Here is a 25724-nt window from a genome sequence, read left to right on the forward strand (position 1 = left end):
TCTTGCAATGTTTGTCCTGACTTAGGTCATGTTCTAGTAGTGGCTTTGGTTCTCCCATCTCTCTTCCCAAAATGCCTCCTTTATGCAATTTCTTTAAAAACAAGAGAGATTTCACCAAAATAGGGAAAAAATTACAGCTGCACTCGAGCAGCTGCACTTGCTTTAAATGGATTAGGGACTAAAGAATGACAATATAAAATTAATCTACAGAAAAGCAAAACAATTTTAACATACCCTAAGTAGGCTGGATTTAATAAAGGGAACCATAGATCAAACAATGGAAATGCTGTTTATTGTAATCTAATGGTTTAATGTTCTTGAACATATTTAAAAATACAGGTTTGTAATAACATGCTTATATGTACAAGTAATCATCTTTTTTTAATTAAAGAAAGGTTTTGAACTTTTCAAATGGGTAACAAGGGAAAGCAGAAGAACTTCACTGCCTTCCAAACGTTAATTTGGATTTGTAACTATTTGCCTGATTTTCCTGGGTTTTTGCTTCCTCCTAAGGACTGAAAAGGCAAAGTAGCTTTTCCTCGTCCTTTTTCTAGCTCAAGTGGATCTTTGATCCCTAAATAACAGAAAATGTGGTCCTTACAGAAACCTAACAGAGAAAGAATGCTCCCTTTTTTTCATTAATAGAAATTATATTAATGGCAAACCACTGATAACTATTATGCCTGAGTATTACCTTAAATTGCAAGTAGCCATGCTGTGTTTCTGCCCATGGCAAAGTAAGGCAAACAGCAAGGAGTAGCTCCCTATATCCAGCGAAAGCCCTTTGCTACAAGTAGATAAATGTGTATGAACGTTCTGTGGTGAACTCCTTCTGTTCCTTCACCCACAAACCATGACACAGCATCTTCTGTACTGAAAAAGATAATACAAAATTAGTTTGGTAAGATCATGTGCAGCATTTCAATAATAGTAATTTCCCATCCATGCTTCTGAGTTCATCAATAATACACATTTTTTAAGGAGTAGTGCAATGCGGCTATAGGACATTCTGATGATCTTCCAACTCAACTAACTGTACTGTGTGTTCAGCTGCAGTGCGTGTTTCTGAATATGATAAGTATTCCATATAGAAGATGATTGCCACAAAACCACTTAAGCAGGCAGATTACAATGGAATCGAGCCAATACATCCTAAAACTAGTACAAGGATTATTACTTCTTAAACATCATACAATTAAACCACAGGACTCACTAAAACATGCCACTGGAGGGCCTAAAAGCTGTCAAAATTAAACATGAACATAGAAAATCAAAATTCTAATAACTATAAAAATTACAAATTATGGACGTGCTTTAAGGTAACTCAGACGTGAGCTGGCAGTGGTTAGGAGAAAGAAAAGCTCTTCTCCTGGCAAATAATGAAAATTATAAATTTGAAATCTTTCCTACTTTATTGTAAGGCTGGTGCTAACCAATGCCAGAAACAGAACACTGCAGCACAGCACACTCACTCTGCTGAGCTAAGGACCATGAACAGATCTGTCATTTTAGAAGACTAGAGAACGTGAAAATTTTGCAGCTTATGTATTTCACTGAACTGGACCTGATGAGCAGACAGTCACTGCTGGGTTTATTTTTTGGTTGGTTTGTTGTCCTAAACCATTCTGGGAATACACATGCAATCTTCCTCTTTGCAAGTTATGATGATTATGCATTAGTACAATTATTATCAGCTAAAAATATCCCCTGTTCTAAATAGGCCTGTGAAAGCAAAGCAAGCTGTGCTGCTATGGGCACTGCCTTGCTTCCCTCACGGCATGTACAAACATTCCCTGGTGAAATCTCACTATCTCTGACACTTGACTATTCCAGGCAGTTTTCACTGGCTAACTCTCAAGTCACACCCCAAGTTATCTTTCCAGACTTCTGAGGGAGAACCACCGTAAGAGTCCTGTGCAATTGTAACTGCCAGACGTATTGTTACACTTGAGAAATCCAGCAAGTCTTCTGAGTCTTAAATTGGGAATCAGGAGGTGGATTTTTTACATATATATTTTTTAGTATGTCTGGTTCTGAGCAGCAGGAATCCAGCTGGTGAGTTAAGGTACTGGATGCAGCATTTCAGAAGACAACAGAATGAAAGCAAAATAATTTATTAGATAAAAGACTCAGTGAAATCTACTGCAAACGATTTTCCAAAGAAAGGGAAAAGAGAAGGGACCTCCCAGGTGGTTAAAAGTCCACCACTGTCTAGAAGGGTTGGAATGCTCTTGCCTCAGTAAGTATTGTTAAATCAGTGTCACTCAAAGTCACCTCTACAGATATTCAGAATTTTAATACCAATACTCTGCAAATTAAAATCCTGTAGAGAACAACCACAAAGCCTTCTGCAATACTTTGACACCATCCACACTATATTGTACAATTTAAGCGCATACCAAATATATTATTAGTACATTTCTCCAAGAGACAATGCAAACAATTCCTATAAAAGTGAATCTGCACAGTATGAATAGGTTCACTGTTAAGAACATTCTGCCTCAGTAGAAGTGCCAAAAAAAATGTTTAAACATGTAAGCGTATCTTTCAGTTTGGGTTTTGCTTTTTTTTCTTCTTTCCCCAGGCCTTTTATTCTACAGTACAGCTCTCCTTGAGACAGGCTTCTATCACAGGAAAAACGAAATGAGTACATTTCACATTTGGTTAAATGTGTGCGCCAGCTCCTTCATTCATTGGGTGGGTCAGGATGGCTTTGGAGAAAAATAAGGCTCCCCTGAAAAGGCACAGGCTAAAAAACTGTTTGGAAAATAAGAAGGTGCAGGAGGTGATTACGTTGGAGAAATTAACATGGAATAAACTAGGGTGTGAATTGCCAATGAATTACTTACTCTGCAGTAATTACTCTCTACATGGATGCTTCGGCTCACATTATCTGCATGTCCACATTGCATTAATGGGGCGCTCTGAATAAAGCCAGCCCAGCCAGCCCCACGGCCAGCAGGGGATGAGGTGCAGGATGCACTGGGGTGGGGCGGTGCAGCGCCACACTGCCCCAGCCACTCTGTCACCAGCACTGTCTGGAACCCCCACCCAGCAGGACCCAGCTTTGGAATCACTGCAAGGCAGCCTATTACACTGGGTAAGTCGTGGTGATTCCAGCGTGGAAACAGTAAGGGAAAGCTCCCTGTCCTGAAATCTCCTTTCGCTCATTTTGTGGGCTGTTTTCATAGGAGCCTGTCCAGGTTCTGAGCTCTCCCATATGTGCAGCGAGGGGCATCTCTCTTCCCCTCAGCCAGATGCTGCATCTGTGCAGCAACTCCTGCTCCTGTGCCACACTGCCTGCAAGGCAGAGGGTTCCTCAGGACACTTGACAGACATCTCTTCTCCAAATAACCAGTGGCAGTGCACTCAGGCTGGAATTATGTATTGATTCTGCAAGTTCAGACTCGCAGAAACAAATCCAGAACTACCACTATGCCAATTGGAAACCACCTGATTTGAATTAAAGCATCACTGGTGTCCAGCACAAGTGGAAGAGAGAAAGGGGCAAAATACAAAGCGGGTGTAGAATTTGGACAAATCACAAAGGGGACTGATGGATGCAAGGTGGTGCTGCAACTGGGAGCCATAAAATTACTTTTTGGTTTTTTGGTGGTTTTTTTTGTTTGTTTGTTGTTTGTTTGGGGGAGGCTGTGGGGGCTTTTTGTTGGTAAAGTCAAGGGCACAGACTGGAAGAAATACTTTAGGTAAATTTGTTACTGAATAATCAAACAAACAATTGGGCTACTACATTCTCAGACATGAATAATGGTGTCTTCCACACCAAGAAGCGAAGGAATTTAAGGAGAAGGTGAGGTGTATAAAATAGAAGGCATTTCACAATCTTTTTTGTCCTCTGCATTACAGTTCACTGCCTTCATCAATTGTACTTGTGCAGCAGGTCTCTGAGGCTGACAAAGTGTGGCACATGTGAAGGGATGCTATGAGCAGCCAAGCACAGAAACTTCCTTGGTTCCCACCTGCTAAAGTCAGTGTGAACTATGGAACACCATATATCCTGCTGAATCCTTCAGCATTGAGTCCTAAAAAAACAACCACAGCTTTAAGAAAACATTGCTATTCTCTTACTGACCAAATGTGGGGGGATTTTCTGTTGTTATGGTAAAAAGTAGTTTACAGTATGCTTTAAAATAAACAATGAAAGGTGACACTTCGTCACTATGTACCTACTGTATTTGGGAGGTTTCCCACCCTGCCATCTTCCCTTCCTGCCCCTTCCCCCCCCCATATATATAAATTCTTAATTTTCACTTACAGTTTAATGGTATTGGAATGCTTATGCTGGAAACACTGAATGAGAATATTCTGCCATCCAATGCAAAGCAAAATCCCTGCTTTCACTTCCATTTTTAAGATTTGCAAGTAATTTTTATTGCTTTTTACTCTGAAAATGTTCAATAACATTAATCGGTTTTAACATTGGTTTAAATCTTGTTGACTTTGCTGTTTCCTCTGTGCCTATTGTCACCTCCTTTCAAGCTGGATTCCATGGATTTCAATGGAGCTCTGCACAGTTCTGTTCTTGCAGATTTACTCGTGAGGTCCAAGCTCTTGCAGTAGTGTGGTTATTGTTACATGTGGCAAAGTGTCATTATATAAAAGTTCTGGTATGACAAGTACTTGTCACAGTTGTGTCACCTTTATTCAACAAGCATGCGCTCTAAACTTGCTTTCAGGTAGTTTGCTTGTTTGTTTGAGATTTTCCATAACACAATCCAGTGAGTAAACTGTGCTTAATGCTTACAGGTATGAGAGGAGGAAACCTACCTTGAACAAGCTTCATCCCAGATACGATGCAACATAAGAACTCCTACATGACAGCCCCCTTTCGGCCTTACATAACCCTTGGGACATAGTGGCACGCTGTGTTGAAAGCATTAGGAATGAGGCTGGCTTTGGGAAACTGGAAGTTATGCAGGATCATGTGTTTGGACTTGCCATCTGCACAGTTCAGGAGTTACTACATGGATCACTTTCTCCCAGTCATCTGCACCGTGAGTCACACAAACTGCAAGCGGAAGGCGGATGTGTGAACAAAGCAGATGTGGGTGTTTGTGGGACTTCTCCTCACCTTTCCAGTGCCCTTGTTTTCTGACCTGCCCCATCCAGGGCAACTACGCTTGGGAGGCCAGGGTGGCAGCCACTTCAGCCACCACCTGGGATGGAGACCGGGCTGTTAAAGGATAAAAGCCCTCACGGGTGAGTCTCTGGAAGTCTCCATGACTCAAACTTCCACCTACAGCGGAAAGCCTGGCCATCTTTGTTTTGTTTAACTGAGCAGGAGCAGGAACACCCCACAAGCTGAGTGCTTACCATGGTAAACATAAATGTCTCTCCCGAGCCCTGGTTGTGCGAGAAGTGCCTGCAGCCCCGGACAGGCCGGTTCACGGCCAAAAGCACATGCAGAGAAATAGTTTCCAAAACCCAAAAGCAAACCTGAAACTGGATCCGTCCACACAGGCTCCTGGAGCTGACACGGCAATACCTCCTCCTCCGGGTCTGATTGCAAGCCCAAGGCTACCGTTTGCTGTCGCCTCATTTTTTTACCTCAGCCAAATCCGAAATGTGGTCTGACAGAGGGGGCTTAAATAAATCTATTAAATAAATGTTTTAAACACCAAACTAACAAAAATCTTACGAACATCTATATTACCATATATATATTAAACTATCCTTCTGTGAACGTGCCTGAAGCTCGCACGGCAGAACCCCGGCACTGGAGCTCTGTGAGGGCTGCAGCTCGGCAGCGAACGGCGCGGGGACGCGGCGGCCAAGCGGCCGCCATGAAGCGGCTGCGCCACTTGCGCAGGCCCCCATACCCTGCGCGGCGGCACCAGAGGCCTCCAGCGTAGCGGCGTTCGTGAATACCGGTGCTGCACTGCGGCGGCAGCACGGCGCAACCAAACCGCCTCCCTCCGCCGCCCACCCCGGTTCTGGCACCGCCCCTTTCCTCGGCTGCGATTGGCAGGGCGGGTGGAGCGCTCGGCAGCGATTGGTGGGTGCTGGCGGGAGGTGGGGTAGGTTGCGTGAAGGGTGATAAAGTTAGTGGGGCTGCCGAGGAGCGCCCGAGACGCGGCGGCGGTGGTCGGCGCTCTATGGAGGTGGCGGGGGGAGGCGTCGGGCCGGTGCTGCTGCTGCTGTGGTGACTCGGAGACTCGCCCTGTCCCGCGCGCTCCCCCCTTCCCCTCCCCAGCCCCGGTCCCCGGCTCCCTTCCCCTCCCCCCCCTTCTCTTGCCTTTTCCCCTGCCCTTGGTAGCCGCCGGGACCCGGGGAAGCTGACAAGGCCTTAGGGAAGGTGAGAAATGCGGGAGTGGCGGGAGAAACGCGGGTCTGGGGCTGGGAGTGAGCGGGTACTGTTGTAGCTGCAGCTTAAAATGGCGGCTGCCCGGAGTGGCCGCCATTTTCTTGTCGGCTGCTTGTCTGTTGCTCCCGCACAAAATGGCGGCCCGGGCCGGCGGCCGCTCCAGCTGCCGGCTTTGCGAGCCCCGCCGCTGCTGAGCGAAGGGCTGGAGCAGCTCGGCGGCCCCCGCCGGGCGCGGAGGGGAGGCTGAGCGGCAGCTTTACTGGTTAGAGCGAGGGAGATGGGATCGGGCAGTGCCGGTCCTTACGGGCGATACGTTTAGGGGCTGCAATATGGTGGTCTGGCCGCGGTCTGCGGGCGCCTGCACTGTCCCCCAGGCTTCCCTTGGAGGGAGTAGGTGCGGTACACGTAGCGGTCTGAGCATCCGTATTGCTGGTGGGGAGGTGACGAGAAGATTTAAAAAAAAAAAAAAAATATTATATTATTCATTGCTTTCCCCTCGCGGGAGGGAGAGCGGGCGCCGAGGCGCCGCGTCAGCCGGCAGCAGCCTCGCCCACGTTTCCTGTTTGGGGGCTCGGGCGCCGCGGTGCGGGGCGATACCGCCAGCTTCCCCCTCACGCCTCCCCGGGCGGCGCGGGGTGGCCGGCGCTCCGCCGTGGTGCGGGGGAGCGGGTCCCGCCCGGCGCCCTGGCGGAGAACAAAGAGCCGGGTGGGTGCGGGCAGCGGGCGGCGCCCGCCGGGCGGGGCGGGGGGGGCGGCGGCGCCGCGCGGAGCCTGCGGGGGGCGCCCTCCGCGGCCGAGCCTTTTGTTCGCCGGCGCCGCCATGTTGTCCCCGCTCCTCGTGCCCGCGCCGGGCGGACGGCGGACACTCGTCGCGCTCGGCTCTGGGAGGGCTCCGAGCGCATCCGGGACACTCCCTCCCCAAGGCGTTTCTGTCCCCGTGATCGCCTTTCTGCTACGTGAGCATTGCAGTGGGGTTCTTTCTGCGAGCTGAAAGTTGAGGTGGTGGGTGGACGGCACCTTTTTTCATTACTGGGTAGCTTAGTACGCCATTTGGACGGAGAATACACGCCTTATAGTACATTAAGTGTGCGTTTTGTCGTCTGATGCTTTTCGCTTCAGAATTCGGCTGCTTCGTCGTGCTGTTCTAAATCATAGTTTCTAAGTCACGTCAATAAAGGACTCATTGTGCTGTATACTCAGAAAAAAGTACTTTCGTTTTTTTGTGCAAGTACTCCTGGCTTTTGGGTAAACTTGAGTGTTTTGCTCAGTCCGTGATTACTTTACCTCTTTCCCCTCACCCCCTCTGGAAAATATGGCTATGATTATAAAATCGGCCTTTCTGCGACTGTCCCAAGTATTGCATGAATGAAAGTTTTCTTACTTTATAAAAAGTTCAGTGTTGGAGGGTTCTTATTCTCAAACAAACATTTGTACTTTTTAAAATAAGATGCTGTGGCTGATAGCAAAACAGCTGTAATATGAATGCTTGGTTTGTCTTTCTAGGTTTTGTTTTTCCCTACCCCGTCAATTTAATTTTATTCTTTTGAAGATTCTTCGTTGTCAAGCCGCCAAAGTGGAGAGTGCGATTGCAGAAGGGGGTGCTTCTCGTTTCAGGTACCAGTGCCTATTGTTTGTTTAATGAGCAGTTAGCAATGGAAAGTCTCCTTTGACAAGGACTTTAATTAGTGTCATGTTTATACTAAACCCGAGATATTTGAAGGCATTGAGTGTTTGAACTTACCCAGGGTTCCATGGTTGTTTTTAACAGTGCTTCTTCAGGCGGAGGAGGTGGTAGGGGTGCACCTCAGCACTATCCCAAGACTGCCAGCAACAGGTGTGTCATCTCACTCTTTGAGTTTGCATGATTTCAAAGTCAGAACATGCTTGATGGTAAACGCAGAACTGAAAATAGGGTAGCTTTTAAGTTGTACAATGAGTACATATTGAGTTAAAGACCTTTAAATGTATTCCAGTCTGTGCTCTGTAAAGTGTACCTCATGGGTGGTAGGTGGTGTATGGGCTTGTTGATGTATTTAACTTAAAATGTGTAGAGAGTTTCTTTGGGTGCCTGGGGTTGTTGTTCAGTGAGTACTTTCCTGTGCAGCAGTGTTGGTGGGGCAATTGTGCGCTCTTAACAAAGGAAGGAATAGAATTGGTCTGAGTAAGGCAGCACTGAAAGGTTAAAAGGGCAGTTCTTTAAATCACTTGTTTCTGGTTGAACAACCATATTCTTCAAAATTTTACAGCGAGTTCCTGGGGAAAACCCCAGGGCAAAACGCTCAGAAATGGATTCCTTCACGAAGCACTAGACGAGATGACGACTCCGCAAACGACAAAGAACGACATGATGCAATCTTCAGGAAAGTAAGAGGGTAAGTTCTTCATAAAATTACTGACTTCTTTCCTTACTGTTTTCATTAGCAATGTGTAGCTAAGAAATGGGCTGGAGGAAAGGGAGATGTGGGTCTTGAGTTTGGGGGAGGTGTGTCCTTTAGCAAGGAACCAACCTGATAATCTAGCAGCAGCAAATGCTTAAGGTAATTCCTGTAAGCAGATTAGTGATACTTCACATTCTGAAGATCTCAAAAAACCCAGTTAAATGGAAAATTACACTTGCAGTTTTTAATAGACTTAAAAAGTAAAGATAAGTTGAGTCTAAAGTGACATGTAGCGTGCTTACAATATCTGTATATTGTGTTTTTGGTTTTTGTTCCTCTTTAGCATACTAAATAAGCTTACTCCTGAGAAGTTTGACAAGCTATGCCTTGAGCTCCTCAATGTGGGTGTAGAATCTAAGCTCATCCTAAAAGGGGTCATACTGCTGGTAAGCTTGCTGCATATCTTTTAACTACAATTTTCTTGCAAGGGGTTGGTTGGTTTTGATGGGATACAGAAGTAGCATGGATAATGCTTTTGTGTGTTTGGATTATCCAACACCACCTCCCACCCGTGCTTTCTGTGTGAAAAAGGATCTCCTGGGGAAGAAGTAGGTTTAATGCTTGAACTTTCTCATTTGAAATCTCCACGATCACTAAATGTGACTGGGGATTCTATGATTTATTTTTTTAATAATCTAAGATGCTAATTAGTGGTCTTATTTGCTTGCACTCCCCACTTGCCCCTTCTTTTCCTGAGGACCAAGCCTCATGGTTTTGGAAAGGCTACCACTGGTGACCTCTTGGGACACTGATGTAACTGTTACATCACTTTTTTTTAATCTGAGATCAGATTGGTGATACTAACTTTAGTGTTGTGATGATAAACTTGGGTTTTGTTGGCCAAGGATTACAGAGGCTCTTCAGTAGCATGCAATAGCTTTTGTCCTTTGCTTCAGCATTAAGACTGGTGCTGGATCACACTATTTTGGTATTTGATTTAGCAGAAAATGGGATGTTTTAGATGAGAATAGTAATAATCCATTCTGTGTCTTGCAACTCATTTTCCTAGTAACCTTTGCACCCTACTGCTGCCTTACTCAATGTGAATCTCTGCAGATCGTAGACAAAGCCCTTGAAGAGCCCAAGTATAGCTCGCTGTACGCTCAACTATGTCTGCGACTGGCAGAAGATGCACCCAACTTTGATGGCCCATCAGCAGAGAGTCATCCAGGACAGAAGCAAAGCACAGTGAGTACACCTCTCAATCTGGAGTGGTAAATTTTGCTTGCATGTGTAGCTGACCTGAGTAGCTGAATTATTTTCTTTGTTCTCTTTCCGTAGACATTCAGACGCCTCCTAATATCTAAACTTCAAGATGAATTTGAAAACCGAACCAGAAATGTTGATAGTAAGTTCTAAAACCACTTTAAATGCAGAATCTATTTGTCATCTTTTCCCACAGCCATGTAAAACAGGCTTCTTTGTTTTCCAGTCTATGATAAGCATGATGGTCCCCTCCTCCCTGAGGAGGAGGAACAGAGAGCCATTGCCAAGATCAAGATGCTGGGGAACATCAAATTCATTGGAGAACTTGGCAAGCTTGATCTTATTCATGAATCTATCCTTCATAAGTGCATCAAAACAGTGAGTATTTTAGATTGGGTGGGGGCTAGGAGCAAAACAAAACTTAAAAACGAAAAAAAAGTGCAAATGTTTATGCTACTTTAGGAGCATAAAATGCCACAAAAATATTTCCTGACGATTGCTTACCCTCTACTGTTATGTTTTGGCATGATTGAACAAAGTTGATTTTTACTTCTTAAAGCCATAGGAATTGCCTCCAAGGGAAAATGTAGTTTGGCCTAGATGTGTGCTGTAGGTGCTTGAAAGTACACACTCTTAAGAATTGGCAGTACTTAATTTTTAAGTCTATTTGCCTTCAGAGCAAAATGATGTTTTTGTATTTGTCAGTGTACAAAGTTAGTTGCTTTTTATAAGTCATCTTTTATAAAATTTTTAAATCCTAAATTTCCCCTTTAATATTTCAGCTTTTGGAAAAGAAGAAGAGAGTTCAACTCAAAGATATGGGGGAGGATTTGGAGTGCCTCTGTCAGATAATGAGGACAGTGGGACCTAGATTAGATCATGCGAAAGCCAAGGTATGTGCCTATCCAGTGCAGTCATTAACCTAATTAAATTATGTGGCTGAGACTTCTGATGGCCTGAACCTTCTGTATTCAGTATTCATAAGTACAAAACAGAGGTTTGGGTTTTTTACCAGAGAAAAGAGTGCCAAGTATGGCTCCTACACCAATTCTCTCAATAGGAAAAGGAGCCAATATTGGAAAGTTTTACACTTCTCCCAGGACGTAGTTAAGGGTCATCAGGCAGTCACAAAAGTGAGACTGCTGTTTCCCTACAAGCTGTTTGAAAAGATGTGCTGAGGAACTATTCTTAGCACAGCTAGGTGATTTGAGAGATGGGGAGTTTGGAATGTTAAGCTTAAAATGAATGAGAATTTGGGCTGTGTTGCTTATCTCTGCCTCAGATGTCTTAATGCATTAGATCTTTAATTCTGTCATCAAGGAGATGAGATGGCAGGAAAGGGCAGCTTGTTGTATTGTTTAATTTCGGATGTCTTGAGTAAAAACACTCAAGGCACTGACAGAAATACCCTAACTTGTACCTTCTGTTCCCCCAGTCCTTAATGGATCAGTACTTTGCCCGTATGCGCTCCTTGATGTCAAGTAAGGAATTGCCAGCAAGGATTCGTTTCCTGCTGCAGGTATGATCATAAAATGGTTTCCCTTCTGCTTTCTTCTTGCAAAATTGTCTTGAACGCTTTCCTAATATCCTGTTCTGATCCAAGGATACTGTGGAGTTGAGAGAACACAACTGGGTTCCTCGCAAAGCTTTTCTTGACAATGGACCAAAGACTATCAATCAAATCCGTCAAGATGCAGTAAAAGTAAGTGTTGCATCTAAGGTCCAGAGCCTGGCTTGGTGCTGTGCACTTGGGAGTAGTTTTCACACAGTGTGATGGTTGGGTTAAGGGTTAAAACCAGGTGGACTTCAGTAGTTGGGGGCTAAAAGCTTGGCTTTCTCAGGGACTGTTACTTAAAGCTGACCAAAATTATAATTCCTGTTTTAAAGGATCTGGGAGTTTTTATTCCTGCTCCTATGTCTCAAGGGATGAGAAGCGACTTCTTTCTGGAGGGACCCTTTATGCCACCCAGGATGAAACTTGACAGGGACCCACTCGGAGGGCTTGCTGATATGTTTGGACAAATGCCAGGTATAGACACTGCAGGGGTGATGGGATGGCTGTAACTGCTGTGCTGAACAAGAACTAAAAGTGTCATTTGTCTCCTTGCTAATCCAGGTAGCGGAATTGGTACTGGTCCAGGAGTTATTCAGGATAGATTTTCACCCACCATGGGACGCCATCGTTCAAACCAGCTCTTCAATGGCCATGGGGGTCACCTCATGCCTTCTGCTCAATCCCAGTTTGGAGACCTAGGCAAATCTTTTCTGAAAAGTCAGGTAAGGAAGATGTTCACATACTGACTTCAGCTTGTTTAGAAGCTCTTCCTGAGATGCGTATGTTATGGATTGTAGACTGCTTATGTTGAAAGACCTATTCAGATTTGATTCTGGTAACTGATGCTCAGCTGATACAAAAATTCTAAACCACTTTTTAAATTGTACAAAAGATGCAAGAAGTACACTTTTTGGTTTTTTTTTTAACTGCAAGGAAAAGGTGCATGTGGCTTTGGTGGGTCAGAACGGTGTGTTTTATTTAAAAGATAGCCCTGTTTTTAGGGATAGATGCTATTCTCCCACCACCCCTGCTCCTTCTTTCTCCCTTCCTGGCAAATAGAATCTTTGTTCCTCTGGTCCCTCTGGTACTACCATATGATGTACGCCACTCCATCATCTGCACTTCTTTCTCTATATCTCCCTTTCTGAAATAGGGGCAAAGCCAACTCTACCATACCCAGAATCAGGGACTCTTATCCCAGCAACAAGGACAGTCGAAGGATATGCCACCTCGGTTTTCTAAGAAAGGACAGCTTAATGCAGATGAGGTACATGACCTGCCTACATTACTTACAGCCTATTCTAAATATTGCCCAATGATTATAGCAAGACGCGTTATTATGAGGACTAATGCTGGAACTCTTTCTCCTCCTCCTCCTCCTCCTTCTTTGTCCCTTCCTCTTTCACCTTTTACCCCCCTCACTTTCTATAGGGTATCCAGCGTCCTATGAGCAAGACTGAGATATGAGGGCAATTCTTTGGGGTGTCCCTTCCTTCCCACACACTTCCAAGAGCACTACTCTGACATCAGTTCCCATGCATCCTATTGATAATAATACATTTAATTAAAACTTCAGAAAATCCTGAACTTTAGAAACCCTGAAGTGCTGGACCAGGTTAATTTTTTTTTGTTTGTTCTCTTTTGTTTAGAACTGGCTAATACACAAAATTTCAAATGCAGAGTAAATTGCATTGTGATTTTGAGTGTTAACCAGACTTGTATCCTTGATTTCTGAGCAATTTGGTAGAGTTTTATCTTGGCTGTAAAATAAATCAGCAAACATGCTGATTATCTTCTTGGGTCTCTAACATACTGCATCTAAAAGGAGCATTTCCAGGTTTTTATACCAATTGAACTAAATGCCAGTAACTTGCTTTTGGGGGAATTTCAGAACACATGTGGCTTAATCTGTATTTAAGTATTGTAGAAATGGAGTCACGCTTCAGTGAGATCAGTTGGAGAGAGTCCATGGCTGTGTATTGTTGGTCAGAATACTTGAAACAGTTTTTTTCTGACTTACTGTTTACAGATTAGCCTGAGACCTGCTCAGTCTTTCCTAATGAATAAAAACCAAGTGCCAAAGCTTCAGCCCCAGATAACTATGATTCCTCCCAGTGCTCAACCACCACGCACTCAGACACCGCCTTTGGGACAGGTAAGTACAAAAAATTCCTGTATATTGTTGGCTATACTTACCTGTTTGTGCTTGGAAAACTTAGTTTCTATTGTGGGAGGGGAGAGAGAAGTCTTTGATTGCACAGAGCAGTACTGGGGAAAAGAATGTGTGAAAACAGTTTCATCTGCTTTTGTATGTGTAGTATGGTTAAACTTGATATAAGCAAAGGTAGATGTGCTGCAAAGAAACAAATTCTGGTCTCTTTTTCAGCCGCCTCAACTTGGTCTTAAAACAAATCCACCACTTATACAAGAGAAGCCTGCAAAGACCACCAAGAAACCACCTCCTTCTAAGGAAGAGCTACTTAAACAAACTGTAAGTTAGTGTGCAGTAGTGAGTGTTACAGCTTTGGATGTGCTCTTCAAAAAGAACGCTTAGCTCTACTTCTTTCCTCTCTAGGAGGCTGTTGTGACTGAGTATCTGAACAATGGAAATGCTAATGATGCTGTCAATACTGTGAGAGAAATGAGAGCTCCGAAACACTTCATTCCTGAGATGCTGAGCAAAGTAATCCTTCAGTCCCTAGATAGATCAGATGAGGACAAAGAGAAAGCAAGTACTTTGATCAGCTTGCTCAAGCAGGAGGGAATAGCCACCAGTGACAACTTCATGCAGGTACTGTGGTCTGATAATGTTGCACTCCTTGTTTCTTGGCTCTTCATGGGGTGTAGCTGCTTGTAAGGGCAGTGTGCAAGTATTTTTTTAAGTCCTGTTGATCTGAGGAGGTAAAAATAGTATATGAACCTGTGAAGGGCATAAGAAGCAACGAAAGGAAGGAATGTAGTATTTGGGGAATTGGAACCTGGGATCCTCTTTGCAGGTGAATACAGAAAATGTACTATGAGTATTATGTTGCACAGGAACAAAATTACTGGAGAATTTCAGCTTGTTGTGTATACTGTTCCTTAGGCGTTCCTGAATGTATTGGACCAGTGTCCCAAACTGGAGGTGGATATCCCATTGGTGAAATCCTACTTAGCACAGTTTGCAGCCCGTGCCATTATTTCAGACCTGGTGAGCATTTCCGAACTGGCTCAACCACTGGAAAGCGGCACCCACTTCCCTCTCTTCCTGCTCTGCCTTCAGCAGTTAGCTAAGTTACAAGACCGTGAATGGCTAACAGAATTGTTCCAACAAAGCAAAGTGAATATGCAGAAAATGTTACCAGGTAAGAGTTGCCACAGAGCTCTTCTGTCACCTGATCTTAGAGTAAACAAAATGTTGTTCTAGTTTATGCCAGAGTGAAATAACCTGCAGGGTTACCTGGGTGGAATCAGCTGTCATTATTGTTAGGAAATGGTGTTGCTTAAGGGATGGCTGGAGCCATGAACATCACTTAAAGCTCTTGACGAGCACAAGCACTTACATGTGTCTTCATTTCCTTGTCAGAAATTGACCAGAACAAGGATCGCATGCTGGAGATCTTGGAAGGGAAGGGGCTTAGCTTCTTGTTCCCACTTCTGAAACTGGAGAAGGAACTGCTAAAGCAAATAAAATCAGATCCATCCCCTCAAGCCATCTATAAGTGGATTAAAGATAACATTTCACCCAAGCTTCATGTAGATAAGGGATTTGTGAATATATTGATGACCAGGTGAGATGCTGTTTTGATTTCTTTTAGGTACTTGTTTGGTTAAGCTACCAGTAAGGCACTTACTCTGTAAAGGCTGAAATGTAGCTCTACAGACATCTGAGATGCAGTACACGGGGAGACAGATTGTTCTGAGTGAACCTTCTCTGTTAAAATCCTGTTGTATTTGAGAAGAAAAGCAAGTCTCCAGGCTTGTATCAGTGTGGAGTAGTGTTTTGTTTGGGAAAAAGTCTAGACCCGTGTGTTTCTCTAAAATGCAGAGCCATAATAGGCAAAACAATTTCTGTGGTGTGCTGTCAGCCACAATACAAATCCCTGTGCATGCTCCTGACTGCAGGTGCAAGCAGGAGGATATTGGTGGTGATAGCTATTTGAATTTGAAGTGTAAAGTGCTTGATGTCTTCGTTTACAGAACTTAGCTTGGCTTTTCTGTTGTCCAGTTTCTTGCAGTATATTTCTAGTGAAGTAAACCCACCCAGTGACGAATCAGATTCTTCATCTGCTCCATCTAAAGAGCAGCTTGAGCAGGAAAAACAGCTGCTTCTTTCCTTCAAGCCGGTGATGCAGAAGTTCCTCCATGACCACGTTGATCTGCAAGTGAGTGCTTTATATGCACTCCAGGTGCACTGCTACAACAATAATTTTCCAAAAGGTAAGTGCATTGAGGTCTTACATGAATTGGCTTGTCAGTGCATTTCTTAGTGTCCAGTAAGCTGTTGAGAAGGTTACGGAGCTAACCAAGCTTAAATTTGCTTTGATAGGCATGTTACTGCGCTTCTTTGTTCATTTCTATGACATGGAGATTATTGAAGAAGAAGCCTTCTTGGCATGGAAAGAAGACATTACTCAAGAGTTTCCAGGGAAAGGCAAAGCTTTATTCCAGGTAAATGTGCTAACACTAGAGACCTGTTTTTTGTTATTTCTGCTGCACTGGAGTGTTTGAGAAGATTTTCAAAGTGTCTAATACTTAAAAATACCTAGAAACTTCTTGGAATATTTCACTAGGAAGGAGTTCAAAGCAAGGTGAACTGAATCTTGCCTATTAACTGTAGGCCTACGTGTAGTGCAAGTGTGGCTGAAAGGTTTTTTAAAATGAGTTGGGGGGGAAGATGAATGTTCTGCAGAGGTACCTAATGGGGAAACAATTCCTGCTCCCTTAAACCAGTTTTGTGTAACTGCAGGTAAACCAGTGGTTAACCTGGCTGGAAACTGCTGAAGAAGAAGAATCTGAAGAAGAAGCTGACTAAAGAACCAGCCAAAGCCTTAACTTGTGCAAACATACTGTTGCTATGATGTAACTGCATTTGACCTAACCACTGCGAAAATTCATTCCGCTGTAATGTTTCACAATATTTAAAGCAGAAGTATGTCAGTAGGATATTCTCTGCAAAAGGTTTTTGTAGTATGTCTTAATAGTCTACAATAAAAATATTTTAGAGTATCTTTAATGTTTAGATAACAGTGTATTAGCAGCATGCAATAATTACATCATAAGTTCTCGAGCAGAAGCAGTCTGTTGCAAGGGTCTTTGCTGCCATTTATCATAGGCTGTTTTTAAGTTAGAAAACTGAATAGCAACACTGAATACTGTAGAAATGCACTTTGCTCAGTGTAATACTTGAGTTGTTGCAATATTTGATTATCCATTTGGTTGTTACAGAGAATCCTTAACTGTAATCGATGGTTGTTGCCGTAATAGTATATTTGCCTGTATTTCTACCTCTAGTAATGGGCTTTATGTGCTAGGTTTTAATATCCTTGAGCCTGGGCAAGTGCACAAGTCTTTTTTTAAAAGGAACAGTTTACTTGCACAAAAACTGATCGGCTGAAGAGATGGTTTAATGCCCTTTGGAAGAGGTTTTTGTGGGTGTGAAACATGACATGGTGAGAAATTTGAATTGGTCCCTCTTATAGTACTGAAATTAAGTCTACTTAATTTATCAAGACATGTTCATGCCCTGATTTTATATACTTGTATCTATCAATAAACATTGTGATACTTGACTTGTTTCTGAATGTCTCCCAGTAGAAAAGCTTTGGCTGGCGACTTGTTTACTTAAGAAAGGAAACATCAGTGGGAGTTGCCTTAGGTTGCAACCATCCTGAAATTTTTTTTACACTCCTTGTCTGGATATGCAGATGGATTCTAAATAAGCTCACAGACAAGATTAGACACTACAGATGTGTTGTGATAGGAGGAAAATGATGGAATTCTGCTGAAGAAGTGGTAGGGGTTTGCCTTGTGGTCCAATGTATGCTTTATCAGTGAGTATGTGCTTTTGACTTGGTAATGCTTTGAGCTTCCCCCAGGCCACGTGCATGTTTCTGAATCAAGTGGCACTGTCTGTTAGCTGCCTGTTTCTCAAATCAAATTGGCAAAAAAAGTCCCTACAAAAGAGTTGAATGATGTTGCATTGTACAGGCTTGAAATGTCATCTATTAAATACTCAAAATACCTTACTTGCTAGAACCTTGTCCCCAGTGAGTTTTTTTGTCCTCGTTGATACTCAAGACTTGACCTGTTGAAAGGTGATGCATTTGTAATGGCAAAAAGGGTAGTGGCTCCTGGACTGGAGCTTTGTAGCCTATAAACTTATGCACCACAGGAGGTAAAGAAGTGGAGCCCAGAAAAAGGACTAGAGCTGATAACAAGGCTTGCTTTGAGGAAAGGAGTAGTTGGAGTTGGCATGGAGCATCTTGTAATGCTGCTGGAAAAGCAGGTCATAGTTTTCTTTGAAGGGCTCTCTAACTCCGGTCACAGCTCTGGCCTCCTGAGTGTTTGTGAGCCATGGTCTGGCAGGGAGTTCTGCAAATGCATTTGGGAACTTCGGGACAGTGTGGAGTCCAGGAAATCCAGGTACTGTGCTCTGCAAGCCAAGTGACATCAAGGGTATTTAACTGGAATTGCTGGCAAAATTCCATAGCCCCACCTCTGCATTTCAGAAATGGGGTGTATTCAGCAGTGTGAGGGAGAGCCAGAATACTGGTGTGGGGTTCAGAAAGACAGGAATGCTCCAGCTGCAGTTCAGTGGCTCGAAGTTGAGAGCTGGCTGTGTGATGGAGCTGCAACATGTGCAGAGAGATGTCACTGCTAGAACCACAGGGGAGCAGAGTTCACTCCTCACTCCATGTGCAGGCTCAGGTGCATGGCTGCTATAGTCCTTAAGGTTCTGCACTTCAATACTCAACAGGATGCAGGAATACAAGTACAGTTAGAGGGTTCATTTAATCCTAATTAATTCAAAGTTCTGTTCCAGAATTGCATTTTTGAGTGTAATAAGGTGCTGTGAAGTGAAACTTAACCATTGTTTCACTAATAGTGTTGGTGTTTCTCCCAGTTTGTTAGTTTATCCTTAAACTTCCCTGTTACTGCTGGTTGGTTTAGTGGTGTGGGGTGCTGTAATGCTACTTTTGTGTATCTGGTAATCTGTATCTGAAGCACATGCTGCACTTTGCAGTGCATGGGAGCAGAGGGAACATGGGGAGGACCCACACCTCAGGAATGACAGTGGTTTCCAACTCAGTTTGTACCAGAGGTGAGAGGACCAGGTAGAAGGATGTGCAAGTAAAAATTCCCATTCAAAACTTAAAAATAGATCCAGAACCTGCAGCTAAGCTTTTCTGCCACATTTTGGAGAAGGCTGAGCTGGCAGCTCTGGGCTCCTTGAACAGAGTCACTAAAGCCTTGTATTGCCCAGTCTAACATGTCCTTACCACAGCCTTACATACCTGTGCATGGAGGCTTTGCTGCTTGGCTTGTTTCTGACTAACCACTGTGTTTGGAACTCTGGTAGAGAAAGCTATAGAAAGAATGACTAAAAATGGAGAACAGGACATGAACAGTAGAAAATGCCACTAAAATGTGAAATGAGTATCACAGGACTTGGAAAAACCTTGTGCAGTGTGAACAGGCCTGGGTTCTTCAAACTGGTATGAAAATGGTGCTTTACTGCCTTGTGCACAGAGTGGTGTCTCCATTGCTGAGGAGAAGTGGTAGCATCTTCATGATCTTTAACTGCTGCTGAGGTTATTAAGTGCTCAATTGCAGAGCTTGTGGCTAATCTGGAGCAGGGGATGGCTGTTGTGTTGGTCTCACTTCTGTGTTCCTGTTGACTATGAGTGGCATTGTACTTCAAATGTAAACAGAGTGCTCAATTCTACATAGTAAAGTCACAGTCAAAATTAAACCACTCTAACTGATAAATGAGAATGGCTTTTATTAATATTAATTTTGTTAAGTATTAGGTATACTGCCAGGAGCATTGGAAGAAACAGCATATTGCACACAATTCTTACCAGTTACAGTTCCCATCCCAGAGCCCTGCCCCTGTCAGGTGTGGGTTGGTTTTTGAAAAGGACCTGTCATGGTGAATTCTCACCTGCTCCTAGGCAGTGCCAGAGTTGGACAGGTGCTGCCTTGTCACTGATCATAGCAGTAGGGCACCAGCTCCTCTCCAAGCTGCAGTGGTGCTTAGGTATGAAATCTGAGAATTCCAGGGCTGTATCCTGATCACAAATCCTGGAAAAGGTCATCTACTTCCAACTGCCCAGTGATGGGCAGGGACACCTCCCAAGAGCCCAGCTTGCTCTAAGTTTCTTTGAGCCTGGCCTTGAACACTTCTAGGGATGGGGCAACCACAGGTTCTCTGGGCAACCTGTTTGGTGTCTGCCACCTTCATAGTAAAGAATTTCTTCCTTTTATCTCACCCAAGCTCAGTTTGAAGCCATTCCCCCTTGTCCTGTCAGTACCTGCCCTTGTAAGAAGTCCCTCTTCAATTCTCTTGTAGAAGAACCTTACACAGGCTCAACAACCCCAACTTCAGCCCCTCCTCCTGGGAGGGATGTTCCAAATCACCTGATCAGTTCCGAAAACTCAAAACATCTTCATAACTCCTGTGCAGTTCTGTTTCTTGGGGAACAGTGAGTGCAGGAAGAAGCCTTATGGTGTGTGGGGAAAAAGAGGAGGCTGGATCCAGAATAAAATTTTTGAGAGTGACTTATCTAACCTGCTTTTTTAGCAGATGGAAGCTTTCCTCTGAATGCTATTTGGACTTGGAGTGCTTTGTCCCTAGAGCAGTGAGTAAATCCAAACAATTTGATCATTTCAGCACACTCCTGAACTGTAGAAATTCAGAGCACAGCTGAACCATGAATTATCATGGCTTATGTTGCAATCCAGGCAAGCAATTGCAGAGACTGATTTAAAAAAGTCTATTGCTAATTCATGCTTGTTCTCAAAAGTGAATTCCCAGGGTGGTGAGCTTGTGCTTACAGGTACCTGAGAAACCTCCATTTATTAACTGTGGTTGCTGCAGTGTTTGCCTCAACTGCTGCTCAGCTCCAGCCTTGTCCTGGTAAGGTGTGTGCAGAGGCTTGGGGCATGTGGCACCACTCATGTCATAAGTACTCCCCTAAATTTGGGAGGAGGTCAATACTTTGAAAGCTGATAAGTTAGCCATGGTGCATCTCCTACATAAAATGATTTGAATGAATAGGGGAAGTGACAAGAGTGTGATACTAGTGGCAGAATGGGTCAAAGTGTCACACAAAGGTGGTGGCTTTTTCCCTCACCTCACATAAATTGCCATATCTTGTAACTTTATTATTGTTCCTTTTTATCTCCAATGATGTTGGCCAGAGCACACATGTGGCAAGTCCTCTTGCCCAGCAGGCAGATCCAGGCTCAATTCAGGGGCACAGCTCTGTGCCTGGAACAATTGTATCTCCATGCATTGTATCTGCAACAGCAGAACAGAAACAGAAGCTGGGGCTGTGAGCTGTGCTGGGTCCCAGCAAAGGGAAAAGCTGCCCAGCACAGCTACAGTTGCAGACATCAGGGTGTAACATTAATTTAGAGGAGACTGTATCAGTATGGCTTTGAGGTTTTTTTATAGCAGGGTGGTTCTACATCCAACACAAGATACCCAAAAAAAGCTTGCTGTTACTTCAGAAATAGCTGCATTTGTTTTTCAGCAAGATACAAACCAGTTACTGTATCTGCCTGGATCTGCCCCCCCCTCCTGGCATTCCCGAATAAGCTTCACTTCTAAAAGACCAAGAATTTTCTCAAACAGGTTCAGGCCTTTCCCTCTGATGGTCAGGGACTAAGACTCTTTAGGGGTAGGAGTTCCTTGAATAATGTGCCTTTTAAGTGGTGCTGTAAAGGACACAGGCTTGCCTGGGTTTGATTTGGGGAGCCCACAGCCCTTTCCTTTAAGGGAGGGTAGCTGGAGACCAGTGAACTGTTATTTTTAATGAGTTGACGAAGCAGCCATGGCAACAGTTACACTTGGCACGGATACATGGCTGGAGTGAGGAAAGCAGCCAGCTGAGGGGATTTTTATCTTTAAATATTTTGCAGTTTAGAACAACATCAATCTTGCATTTAGTTTTTGTTTATGTTAGCAGTAGAAGTGCCTGAAGGATCTGATGTGTGAAGCCTTCCCAGAATTTTAGTATCTAAGAAGCTATGCAAAAACAAGTTTGTGAAAGGAAAAGGGATCTTTAACTGGTTTGATAAAGTGTGGAGGAGTTTATAGAGCTTGTTCTGTTAGAAAGTGGATGCTTTTCTTTTTGGTCAGACAGAGTGAAATTTGAGAAGTGGAAGTACATAGAGTTAAAACTGAAAGACAGGTGAAGGCTTGATCTGCATTTCTTTAGGGATTTTGTTTAACCCTTTAAGAAATGATTGCATGTTCTTTCAGATGTCAGGGACAGCTGCCTCCACAGCAGAGTAACAAACAAGGCTCCAGGCATGTGCACCAGGCCAGCTTTGTGTTCCTTCCCACTTCCTTCCCAGAGGCGTAAAGCAGGGGAAGGATTACAGCCTTGGGTTTTTCTATAGGTACATATATACACACATACATGTTATGTGTATTCCCATTTATTTTTATTCCTTTTGTTCCTTGTGGAGAAATGCCATTCAGTTACTCGATTATTTTAAGCTTAGGCTGTTAATATTTCTGAGTAACAGTAGAAGCATTAGTGCTAATCCTCCTTCCCAATATTGACAACAAAACAGGAACTGGCCTGGGGTTCAGCTGCCATGTTAACCTTAAAGAGCCTTGGCAGGGCTCTCTGAGTTCCAGACAAAGAACATTTTTAAAGTCAAGAGAGCCCCAGCCAGGCTGTGGGGAAGAGGGCCTGCATGACACAGCCCTGAGAGGCAGGGTAGGTGCACTGCTTTTAGGCTGTACATAACTGATTACTCACTTGATCAACACAGCAGTTTCATTTCCTGCTCCAGTGAATGTGTCCATGGTGACCTCCAATTTCCCATAGTTTTCCATCTATAGAATTGCTGTAATTTAATTTGCAAGACCATCAATTATTTAGCTGTGATGAAAGGCCCTTCACAAATTCAATTAGATAAATATCTCAGTAGATTTCCCATGCAGGTAGGGGCCATAATGCAGTAAAACCCCAGCACACACCTGCAGCAGGTGGAACCTGCAGAGGCCCACTGGAGTCAGTGGGAGTGCACTGATTGTGGCAGTCCAGGGGCTGGAATGGCTCTGACAAAAGCCATCAGTTATGAGTACAGAGCATGCTATTCTATCAGCAATTCTTGTGGAATTCTTGCCAGTGCAACTTCCATAGTAATTTTCATAAAGGACTGAAGAACAATTCAGGAATAATTTAATATTTAACATAATCTCAAAGACTCTACACACTTAAACTGGTTTGTAAGGGAAAATGTCATTGATTCAAACTCTTCCTTCCCCTCTTGCTTTAGAAACAGGCAGCTCCTTGGATCAAACAATATAAATCTAGGTAATCCTGTTATTTCTGACATCACATAAGCTTTGGATTTAATCTTTAAATAAGGAACATAAAAGGCACTATGGATTGAGTTGAATCTTGGTACTACACCCATTACCTGTACAGTAAAACACACACCCAGCAGCTAAGTTAGACACTAGAGCCATAGAAAGATGGGGATGGGATTCCTGCAGAACGTGGTGCAGGCACTGGAACAGCTCAGGCTGAGCCTTCTGGCCCCCAGCACGTGCACCACAGAGAAAGAGTCTCCCTGCACTGCAACACCATAAACACTCTGCTGTCTGTGTGTACTCACCCAGCACCTCCAGGAGCTCCCAGTTGCCAGATGTTGTTTGCTAGGCACTTTCACGGCTCCACAAAAAGTAAGCCTTAGTTTGGCTGACACTGAATAAAGCTTGCTGTTGACATTTGCTGAAATAGCAGATCTAAAGTACAATTTGGGGGAAAAAACTTAAAATGTAATCAAAAAATCTCCTAAAAGCACAATTAAGAAGGGAACTGGTAGATGAATGCCAGCTGTATTCATACCTCTTCTCAGTAATCTCCTTCTCAGTTCCTCACTGTGATAAAGGTTCATGTAAACTTGATCCTACTGGATTGGTCTAGGGAGGAGAGAGGGGAAAATTACACCTGAAGTGGAAAATAATTCAAGCGAATAAAAAAGAAAACATCTGAGCTTCTGTGGTGCTGGGTGGGATTCCTCTTACTTAACTATCCAAATGCTGGGTGTCTAGACATCCATGCACTCCTGGGGCAACAGACAGGAACAGGTTCCTCAGAGTGACTCATTCCTCCTACCTCACATAGTTACCTTGGGATGGGATCATTTGCCCCGTGGGGATGCCAGGCCACCTCTACAAGGTGTCTAGACTGCTAATTTTGAGATGTCTGAAGATAAATAAAATTCACCTAAATCACTTGGCCCTGTAAACACTGAAATAAAATGTGCCAGTGTTGCTAGAGGAAAATTTAAGAAAGTGATTGATCCAGCCCTAACTTTCTTTTTTTTTTTTTTTTTTTGATGACAGTATGGGATGGATGCAATTTGGAAGTCAACACAGGAATTTTCTCTACACAGCACTTACAGCAACCCATTTAATTAGAATTTCAAATTTAGATATGTGACCTGTAGGATCTGATGCAGGAAATACATAGATCTGTATGGGAAAAAACCAAACTAGCAATATACATAATGAAAATCTCAGGCATAATGTCCCTCAAGGTCTCTGAAATCATTATTTTATTAATACCACCTTTCAAATGCTCATTTTATAAATTTGGTAATCATAATTTACAGATTTATTTTGTCTTTTTGTTTTTCCTTCTTGATTTTTCTGCTTCTGGAGACTCTGGGAGTTTCTCCAAAACACTGCATTTCTGCACCTCTAACCCACATTCCTTCACCTTCTCTTCTTTGCCCTGTTCAAGGGTGTCAGCCCCACTTCCCTACAGCCTCTTCAGCTGCTGCAGCCCTGAATTGCTGAGACAGCTCTCTCTGAGCCCAGGGGAGACAATTATTGTGGAATTTAGAACCACCACTAAGGAAAATAAATGCACACGTGCTTCTCCACACATCACCCTGTACATGTGCTACCTCCCTCCTCATTTTCCACCCTAACCATTCAAGGATGTGAGATGAGTCCACCAAAACCTAAATCCAGAATGTTTGAATTAGAAATCTTGACACACAGTAAATTCTGGTTTGTTTTTCCTTGCTTTTCCAGTGTTGTATCCCTGAGGCACTTCCCTTCAGACATCCAGACTTTTCACTGCAGCCACAAAGGCTGAACAATTAAAACAACAAACAGCCAAACAAAAAAAACCCCAACCCAACCAAAGACAATAAAACAAAACAAAAATCCCCCAAAACACTGAGGAGTGTTAGTTCCCATCATTCTTGCAGGTGAGGCTTAGAGAAGGCAGCAGGTAAAACAAGAATCAGGATCAAAGAAGGTGGAAATACTGAATACAGAACTTGATGCTCTGCTGCTCAGAGACAACTGTATTAATCAAAAGTAACTCCTGTGAAGCAGACAGTAGGTAAAGAAGCCCTGTAATCTGACAAAATTCACTAGATTTATTAATATATCGATACCTTTTATTTCAGAAACTTGCTTTGCTTTAAATTTAGAGTTTTCCTCCCCTGATTCTCTCAGCTGGATTTTTAGCTTATCCTTTTCATGTTCTACATGACTGTTGTCCAAGATAACTCTCCATTATTCTGTGCAGTCCCAGCTCGCCTTCAAAATAATCCTTTTCCACTTGACACTAATCATGGCTGTAATTCCTTTAACTGAAGTGACAAGAACAGTCCCTTTTACATCTCTCAAATTCACAGCTCAATCTGAAGTAATAGAGCAGCATTTTAGTTGTCAGATTAATGTTACCGACTGCCTTTGTTAAAAATAGAAATTAAAAAAATCACCAAATAAAAAGTTTCTAACCATTATTCCCAAGATTAGGTGTGGATTTAGCACATTTGCTACCAGGGGCTAAAGCAGCACCCATTGCCTCTCAAGGCACAGCAGTTCACAGGGAAAGGAAGAAGCACAGCCAGGATGTGGCTTCCACTGCCCTTCTCTGCCCCTGCTCTCAGCTGAATTCTGCTCACACTGTTGATTTTTAAGTTGACTTTGTTTTCTGGGCCCATA

General features: G+C 43.5%; 1 protein-coding gene, 1 long non-coding RNA gene and 1 other non-coding gene across 5 annotated transcripts; 2 read left to right on the forward strand and 1 right to left on the reverse strand.

Moving 5' to 3' along the window:
* Positions 1-289: 289 nt before the first annotated feature.
* On the reverse strand, positions 290-5883 carry LOC138111266 (uncharacterized). 3 transcript variants are annotated; one of them, XR_011151301.1, is made up of 4 exons: positions 5675-5883; positions 5458-5604; positions 3981-4043; positions 290-873 (listed from the first exon to the last, which is right to left on the reverse strand). It is a non-coding gene; the product is annotated as an uncharacterized lncRNA (long non-coding RNA). The 3 variants fall into 3 exon arrangements; XR_011151300.1 differs by lacking the exon at positions 3981-4043 and having other exon boundaries at positions 5458-5615; positions 5710-5883; XR_011151299.1 differs by lacking the exon at positions 3981-4043.
* A 233-nt stretch (positions 5884-6116) lies between these two features.
* EIF4G2 (eukaryotic translation initiation factor 4 gamma 2) lies at positions 6117-17295 on the forward strand. The gene is made up of 23 exons (XM_069016170.1): positions 6117-6146; positions 6278-6316; positions 7875-7939; positions 8094-8159; positions 8572-8697; positions 9047-9149; positions 9820-9951; positions 10045-10111; positions 10196-10347; positions 10752-10862; positions 11405-11488; positions 11573-11671; positions 11857-11998; positions 12086-12246; positions 12678-12791; positions 13554-13679; positions 13911-14015; positions 14100-14315; positions 14610-14868; positions 15090-15294; positions 15732-15943; positions 16053-16174; positions 16473-17295. The coding sequence occupies exons 1-23, from the start codon at positions 6117-6119 to the stop codon at positions 16536-16538; spliced, it is 2802 nt and encodes a 933-aa protein (XP_068872271.1). The 3' UTR covers positions 16539-17295.
* On the forward strand, positions 12833-12997 carry LOC138112136 (small nucleolar RNA SNORD97). Its single transcript, XR_011151567.1, has one exon. It is a non-coding gene; the product is annotated as a small nucleolar RNA SNORD97 (small nucleolar RNA).
* Positions 17296-25724: the final 8429 nt, after the last annotated feature.

Source organism: Aphelocoma coerulescens, chromosome 5 (genome assembly GCF_041296385.1).
Source record: "Aphelocoma coerulescens isolate FSJ_1873_10779 chromosome 5, UR_Acoe_1.0, whole genome shotgun sequence".
NCBI classification, from domain to species: domain Eukaryota; kingdom Metazoa; phylum Chordata; class Aves; order Passeriformes; family Corvidae; genus Aphelocoma; species Aphelocoma coerulescens.

Excerpts from the sequence above, each read along its gene's own strand:
- EIF4G2 (XM_069016170.1), top strand. The coding sequence starts at position 6,117 with ATGGAGGTGGCGGGGGGAGGCGTCGGGCCG. Across the intron at positions 10,112-10,195 it reads CCGAACCAGAAATGTTGATA|TCTATGATAAGCATGATGGT; the intron begins GTAAGTTCTAAA and ends TTTGTTTTCCAG. Across the intron at positions 14,869-15,089 it reads TATGCAGAAAATGTTACCAG|AAATTGACCAGAACAAGGAT; the intron begins GTAAGAGTTGCC and ends TTTCCTTGTCAG.